At 47.6% G+C, this 7,867-nt stretch overlaps 1 protein-coding gene across 1 annotated transcript; it reads left to right on the top strand.

The window, feature by feature from the left end:
* Positions 1-1,318: 1,318 nt before the first annotated feature.
* On the top strand, positions 1,319-7,500 carry PSME3 (proteasome activator subunit 3). The gene is made up of 10 exons (XM_025200732.1): positions 1,319-1,348; positions 1,924-1,986; positions 2,471-2,574; positions 2,870-2,918; positions 3,500-3,612; positions 4,223-4,291; positions 5,234-5,301; positions 5,446-5,500; positions 6,712-6,798; positions 7,287-7,500. The coding sequence occupies exons 3-10, from the start codon at positions 2,515-2,517 to the stop codon at positions 7,365-7,367; spliced, it is 582 nt and encodes a 193-aa protein (XP_025056517.1). The 5' UTR covers positions 1,319-1,348; positions 1,924-1,986; positions 2,471-2,514; the 3' UTR covers positions 7,368-7,500.
* Positions 7,501-7,867: the final 367 nt, after the last annotated feature.

Below are 7,867 nucleotides of genomic sequence, written 5' to 3'. Positions count from 1 at the left end.
TCAGCAGGACAGCCCTCAGTGGGTGGAAATAAGTCCTGGCAGCTTAGCCAGTGCCTTCCTCTGTTACTTACAGTCCAGGTCAGCTCTGTAGATGCCACTACTATTATTACATTTCTCAGTTAACAGTATCAAAGTGTTGCTGTAGCTGTGTTGGTCCAAGTGTTATGCAAGAGGCAGGGTTTTCTGTGGGTGTTGTTTTTTCACTGGATCAACTGCATGATTGGAATAAGGGTGGACAAGACTCCGAATGCCAGGCATTCTGCATCAGGTCCTCATGAAGCTTGATCCTGTGATTCATTCCAGCTATGTGGTGGCCAAAAAAAAAATATCAACTACAAAAAACCACCCGTGCTGCAGTTAGTAGTAGGAATGTTTCTCAGGCTTTGCAGTCTCTCTCATCTTTTTCACTTTAGCAGTAGCTTCCACTGTCTCTTTCTTTGTTCCCTGTTGCACTGAAGGAGTCGGCGTTCTGCTCCCTGCACAGAGCTTGCTGCGTTTCTGACAAGTGGGGTTTCTAGCCTGCCTTGGGTTGGAGCAGCAAGTTCCTCTCAGAATATTTAGAATCTGGAGCCATGTCAGTAGTTGGCTCTAGTTGCACAGTAGAAAGCTCTGCCCTGTTTCTCATTAAAGCTTTCTGTGGAGAAGGCAGTGAGGAGGCTTCTTTCTGGCCGCCTGATCTTCCTTGGCATAGCATCATAATGGCCACTGTTCGGGGTTGGGGGAGGCTTGGGTCCTCAACCCCTGAGGAAGGGACTGTATGCTGTGGAGCAAAATTCTTTGTCAAAATCCGACAAGTTTACAGCAGCTTGGAGATTGGGGGAGCTTCAGGTAAATTTTGCAAAGGATGTTTCCTCTGGCTGTCCTTGCCACAACAAGCTGAAGCAACCCCATTGTTCATTTTTATGGTTGGTTTGGGTTTTAAACCCCATTGTTCATTTTTATGGTTGGTTTGGGGTTTAATGTTAGCCATGTACTTTCTTTCTTGCACTGTCTTCAGAATTGTGAGCTTGAATATTTAGGTGAGCAGTTTCCCCTGCAGTTTTGTTTTAGGCTATCTGCAAACTTAAGCAATTATCACAGGGTTGGTTATTCTTTGTTCCAGTTTTCAATTTTTTTTCCTAATACTTTTATGGGCTAGAACGTTACATGATAAGGAGCTCTGATCCATGAGCAGTTCTACAGCAGAAGATGAATTCTGTCACTTTGGAGTGAGTGCTGCTTGGCTCACCTGGGTTACTCAATCATGAAAAACTAAAGAGAACTGTGTGATGATGAGGGAACCATTATTTTGAGCTTTTGTTTTCTCTTCTCTAGGTTGATTCTTTCAGGGAGCGGATCACAAGTGAGGTAAGTGTTCCTTCTTTGTTGCTCTAGAGCAGGGGTGGGGAATTATATCAGGCGGAGGGCTGCTTACTGAGTTTTGGCAAGCCATCGAAGGCCGCATGACAGGCAGCCAGGGGAAGAAATATATTCATTGTCTACGTTTTTGGGGGGCCCTGTGGGCCAGATAGAACAGCCTGGCAGGCCGCATTTGGCCTGCAGGCCTCATTTTGCCCACTCTTGCCCTAGAGTGTAATGTGAGGCTTTAGTAAGTGTTTTGTTCAGTGTGTCTTTCTCTTTGATTTTACTATGATCTCTGCAGACTCTTTGCTGGCAGTGATTGTCAGCCACTCGCTGAGCAAAGGGGACATGCCACTGTATTGTTACTGTGGCTCTTGGAGAGCTGCCAAAACTGGTTAATCTTCCACTGAAGGCCTACCTGTGAGAGCAATTCATTCCCTCTGGGATATTTGTTAGCTTTGGACAAAGCTGCACACTCCATCTGTGTTACAAGAATCTTAGCCTCTCACGTGTCCTTGAGTGCTGACTAGGAACCTTAGGCACTCTTCTTGTATAACAGTCTGTGGCTTTTTCTCATTCAGGCTGAAGACTTGGTGGCAAACTTTTTCCCAAAGAAGTTGTTAGAACTTGACGGGTTCCTTAAGGTAAGCTGTGTGCTGTCACAGCACTTCCCACTTGGTGCTGGCCCAGACAGGACCATGGCAGTTGGTGCTGGCTTCCATCAAAGGAGGTAACACATGATAAAAGCTGAGGAGCAGTAGTCCAGATGCCTTTAGCCCTAGACAGAGCACGCATGTTTTCAGTTATTTTTCTGTAAGATGCTGGTTTTCGGTCACTTATGTTGCATATGGAGTATTTCTGGACCCTCCGTTTATGTTCCTTCTGTTTTCTTTTTTTTTTTATGTTGCCTTTGGGCTCAGGACTGTACGAAGACATAATTATGGCACTCCGTTTTTAAATCTGTGGCAGTATACTGTCCCACAGTCTTGTCATCCAATAGCCTTTTGTACTTGCTTGTCTTATGAAAGAAATATGAGAGCTGGGACCTTCTGTCTGCTCTGGCTGTTGAACGTGACAAGCTGTTTGATTTGCATTATTATTCTTTTTTAATATAATTTTATTTTCCAGGACCCCATCCTGAACATTCATGATCTTACCCAAATCCACTCAGACATGAACCTCCCAGTGCCTGACCCGATCCTTCTCACAAACAGCCATGATGGACTGGATGGGGTAAGATTACTCTGTTGACTGTGATGCATGCTTCTGCTAATTAAAACTGCATGTTTTGCTGTGGGCTCAGTTAGGCTGTTCCTATTAAAGATGGGCTGCAGCTCCCTGTCATCCTTTGAGAATGGGTCTGTGAAGCCTAGCAATTCCTGTGGGAGGCAATACTCTGTTTTTCTCTGTAATCCTTCCCCAGCTTGAGAGAAGAGTCTGTACTCAAATTAGGATCATAAATGAGGTTTTGTAGTGATTTTCTGTTGCTGATTTGTGAGTAAAACATTTTGTTGTGTGTGCATTTTAGCCAAACATGAAAAAAAGGAAGCTGGAAGACTGTGAAGAGACCCTCCAGGGTAAGAGTCCTCATGTCTCTGTGCTACTGCCTGTCACTGAGCCAGCGCTTCATACCTGGGATATGAAATGGCTTAAGATCCACCAACTCTATCCTGTTAGCCACAGCCGCCACTGCTGTTCGCAGGCCTCTTGCACTGCCTCTTCAAAAACTGAACACTAGGCAGAGATTGAGTCATGAAGGAACCCCCTATGGTTTCTGCTGAAAAGAATTGGTTTACCTTTGTGAGTGTTGCTCTCAAGTCTTCCCACTAATGGAGGCAGAAAGAGCTCTGCCTGGCTGTAGCTTACATGGCTCCCTCATATCTTCATGAAAAGGAAGGTGCCAACCTCATGCTCAGTTGAGATGAGACAAAAGTAGTTTCTACCTGTGGTGGAAGGAGGCTTGTCTTCACCACGTTTCGATTTATTCACAGGTTTGGCCTCGGTTCCATCTTTTTTTCTCTCCTTCCCATGTAGTTGTTTCCAGTACTGCACTAAATATTCCCTTCTCCCATACCGTCCATCTCAGTTGCAATATGCCTGGGCCTGGCTGTCAATGTGAGGTGCTGCAAGTAAACACCTCTTCCTTCTCTGTCACTAGGTACCAAAGTGTTTGTGATGCCCAATGGGATGCTGAAGAGCAACCAGCAGCTGGTGGACATCATTGAGAAAGTGAAACCAGAAATCAGGCTGTTGATTGAGAAGTGTAACACGGTGCGTATAAGGCTGAGGACCCCAAACACTCAGCTGGATGGAGACTGGCCTGCCATGGCTGGTGGAATTGTCATTTTAGTGTCTTCTTCCCATGGAGTCGTGGCTCCCCCAGCTTACAAGGATGGGGTCCAACCTCCTCTTGTTGGGAATTGTAAGGCCCTGCCCAAAAGGACAGAAATGTTCCCCAAAGCTTACTGTGCAGCATGATGTCAGTTCCTATGGAAGGGAGCCATCACTGCAGCCATGGGAAGAAGCTGTTTCTTGGAAGGGCTTGTGCCTGTTGCCCTTCCTATCGCTGAGTACAGTGCTTGTCCTCAGTGCTGCATGCTGAGCTGGTTTGGTGAAATCAAAGAACTGATGTTGCATTAGATGTGTGTTGCAATGAGAAGCTTTGGCTCAGATGTGTCATGATTCCCAGCAGATTTGAAGGAGCAGTCAATGCACCAGGATCCGTTGAAAAACACCATGCAAGTGTTTTGATGGATTCTGGATCAGGCCTTGGATGAGCTGCCTGGGGAACAGCTTAGTGGGGCCTCTCAACAAACTTCTGGGAAGACAGGTTCTTCTGCTGGACTTTGGGTCACAGTGTCATGTTTTTTTCTCCTTTTAGGTCAAAATGTGGGTGCAGCTTCTTATCCCTAGGATAGAAGATGGAAACAACTTTGGTGTTTCTATTCAGGTATGGCAGCCTGTGGCTTGTAGAGGGGGACTAAAACTCAAGGTCATCTCTGGTTCCTTTGGAGCCTTTAAGATCCATTTGGTTCTGCCTCTAGGTATCTATGGAGCTGGTTTTGAGGCTTAAACCTAAAGTCTTCCCTAGCATCTGAGGGGGCAGGTTGGTAGTAGATTGAATAGTCTGCTCTGTAGCATCCAAAGCCATTGCTCTGCTGGGGAACCAGAAAACCAGCCATAGAGCTCCAAGTCAGGAAAACCAAGCTATACTTATGACTGCAGGACCAAATGGGATATCCTGGGTTATTGAGCCTGCATACATAGTAGGGTCCATGTTAGTCCCTTTCCCAAGCTTATTTAGCTCTGTGCTGAAAGCAGCTAGTATCCCAGCCAGAAGGCTTCACTGGAGTCTTGCTACTCTGATAGCTAGAAACCTCTTTTTTTAAATTCCATCCTGAATATATATAGGACCAGTTCATAGCTATTTGTTCTTGTGCCCACATTGTTTTCTAGTTTAAATAGTTCTCTTCTCTCTGTCATATACAGTGGTTGGATCCTTCTGAGCCTTTGAGTTGCTAGATTAAGCTAGCCAGTTCTCTTTTTGAACAAGACTGCATGCTGCAGGGACTCGGTTTTGCCCAGATTCCGAGATAGTCAGAATTAGGATGGTTAAGGGTGAGCTAGTTTTATTGCTTTAGTCCTCATCCTGAGCAGTGCAGGTTTCTCTGACAGTTCCTTGGCTGAGCAAGGAGTTTTGTGGCTGGGGATCCTGGTCAGGTTCTGTCTGGATTCTCTGGCACTTGCACCCTTTGATCTTGAGCCCCATGTTCTGTTTCCATTCTGGACTTGAGAGAGTACTTTCAGGACCTCAGGCACTTGTCCTGAGGGTGATGTCGGACACTTTTGCTTCTGTTCTGGAAACAGCACAGTGTCCTTACCTTCTTTGCAGGAGGAGACTGTAGCTGAGCTTCGTACTGTGGAGAGTGAGGCAGCTTCCTACCTGGACCAGATTTCTAGGTAGGTGCTACGGATGCTTTTCTCAGGGCCTTTCTGCAGAGGCTGAGTGTTTTTAAGGTGAAGCCTTTTGTCTTCTGGGGTGGGGCCAGGCTTGAGGACACTGCTGTTCATCTGGCTATTACATCTGCTCCCTTTTCCTTCCAGATACTATATCACACGAGCAAAGTTGGTTTCGAAAATAGCAAAATACCCTCATGTGGTAAGTGGAGTTTGGTTGAGATAACATGTTGGGGAGGCTGGCATTCTTCTGTTTCTATGGCTATTTTATGTGGGCTCTTTCATCACTGGCTCCATTGAATAGCAGCTGCTCAGGGTCTGTGGCAGGAGCGGGCAATTATTTTGGGTTGAGGGCCGCTTACCAAGTTTTGACAAGCTGTCGAGGGCCGCATTGGTAGCCCTGCCCCTTAATGATGCCCCGCCCTGGTTGCCATCTTGTGACCGGAAGTCCCACCCCCTGGCCTTTGCCACCAGAAGTCCCTCCCCTTGTCCCTGGAAGTACTCCTTTCAGCAAGAGGTTTTGCCATCTCGGAACCAGAAAAATTGTATTCTAAAAAGCAAACATCTACGACATCGATTTGGTTTCAAAAAGTATTTCTGTCCTGATTTACATGCGTTCATGCAGTGTACATAGAGGTGATTGCACAGTAACTTAAAATAAAGCCTAACTCTTATATTTTGTGGGGGGTGGGTATGGAGTTGTGGGGTGGGTCTGGATGTGTGGGTATGTGGGGTGAGAGAGCATGTGGGTGTGTGTGTAGATATGTGGGGGGTGGGTGGGTATGGGGCTTGTGGGGGAAGGGAGGGGTGCCTGGGGTGTGTGAGGGGATGTGGGGGGTCTGCGTGTATGGCAGTGCGAAGGTGGCTGTGGGTACATGTGTATGGTGGGGTGTGCCTGTGGGACTCGGCCTTTGAACACTCTCTCTCCCTGCCCCTGCCTGCATCCACACACACATCCCCTTACTGGCGCGGCCCCATCCTCACTGGCTGGGCGATGCAGCTGGCAGCCAGGTGGTGGTGGAGCAGGGCTGGGGCAGGATGGGAATGAGTGAAATGGCTGGGGGTTGGGCAGAGCTAGGCTTTTCAGTCCTGCTGAGGCTCCCCCTGGGTCCTACTGCTGCTGTCAGTTTGACAGGCTGCCCAGCCAGATAAATACTAATTTTCTAAATTTTTTTTAGAGGCCCCGTGGGTCAGATAGAATGGCCTATCTGGCCCGCGGGCCGTATTTTGCCTGCCTCTGTTCTATGGGGTGGGGAGCCTGCGGGAGCTGGGAGGATCAGGCTTCTGTCAAGGTTGAACTGGAAGGTGAATGTAAGGGAATTATAAGAGAGAATGGCCTCCCCTTCACCATCAGTGCAGGGGTGGGTCACCCAGGCTTAAGCCACTGACAGTTGTCTCTTCCCTTCTCCATAGGAGGATTATCGCCGCACAGTGACAGAGATTGATGAGAAGGAATACATTAGTCTGCGCCTGATCATATCAGAGCTGAGGAATCAATATGTGAGTGAGAGCTGTAGCCTCAGCTTGTTCCCCAGCGGGGGAGCCCTTGGGATCCTTTCCCAGTGCACAGTTCTGGCCCTGGCCCTCTTTCCTGTGCTTTGGCCAGCAGGCACAGCAACACATTACTCTGGAGTCTCTGTTTCCAGTTGATGAGTGTTCATGGAAAAATCCCAATATCCAGAGTACAAAAGTCAGTGGGTTGACAGTTTCTTGTGCTCTTTGGTGGGATTTTTTTTGTTCCAAGCTTTCCAGGTGGTTCAGGGTGTTCCTCAGCTCTGCATTAACAAACCTGTTCTCACTAGTAGTATTTGCTGTGGCCACCAGAAGGCCATGCCCCAGGAGCAGGAATGGGGAGTAGCCCAAGGGCTCTTAGCTCTCCAGTGAGCTGTGGTGTGGTCTTGACTGGTGCTTGTGAAGGGAAGCTTGTTAAGTGCTGCTGATGCTCCTTTATCAGGCTGCATGTCCATAGCTTCTCTCTTTTTTTGCAGGTCACTTTGCATGACATGATTCTTAAAAACATCGAGAAGATCAAGAGGCCTCGGAGCAGCAATGCCGAGACCCTCTACTAAGTGTCAACATTTGAACTTGAGAACTGTTCAGTCCACTAAAGACCGTCATTGCCTTGGTTTGTTACGTGACTATCGAGATGGGAAACTGGCTGGAAATAGTATCGCACTCTTAGTTAAATTCTAACGAAACTCACTTAGTTCTGTGCTTGGTTTGTTCAGGTCTCAGGAACTCTCCCTCCCTGTAGTAATTGGTATTGAGAGCGCCACTGCCATGGGACGCACAAGCTACTGCACGCTGAAAGCAGAGGAATGCTATCATGCCTTTCTTCCTACCTAGGTAGGAACTGACGTAGAGACCAGGCACTGGTCTACTGAAGATTCCCTATTCGCCTGTGAGCTGAAAAGTTTTGTTGGGGTCTCTGGGCTGGGGCAGATGCAGTTTCCTCTGCATTAAGCTGAGACCAGGCAATGATGCCCTGGCTGGGAGAAGTCATTCTAGTAGCCATTCTATACTTCCTAGCTGCAAGGACAGGAGGATGTGTCCCTTGGAGAAGGTGACT

Source organism: Alligator sinensis, unplaced genomic scaffold (genome assembly GCF_000455745.1).
Source record: "Alligator sinensis unplaced genomic scaffold, ASM45574v1 scaffold161_1, whole genome shotgun sequence".
NCBI classification, from domain to species: domain Eukaryota; kingdom Metazoa; phylum Chordata; order Crocodylia; family Alligatoridae; genus Alligator; species Alligator sinensis.
The sequence above is the reverse complement of the archived record's forward strand: the minus strand, read 5'-3'. Positions and strand labels throughout refer to the sequence as shown.

What these genes read in the sequence shown, in the direction of transcription:
- PSME3 (XM_025200732.1), top strand. Translation starts at nt 2,515, where the DNA reads ATGAACCTCCCAGTGCCTGACCCGATCCTTCTCACAAACAGCCATGAT. An exon ending in ACTTTGGTGTTTCTATTCAG is followed by an intron (nt 4,292 to 5,233) that starts GTATGGCAGCCT and finishes CCTTCTTTGCAG; the next exon opens with GAGGAGACTGTAGCTGAGCT. An exon ending in CAGAGCTGAGGAATCAATAT is followed by an intron (nt 6,799 to 7,286) that starts GTGAGTGAGAGC and finishes CTTTTTTTGCAG; the next exon opens with GTCACTTTGCATGACATGAT.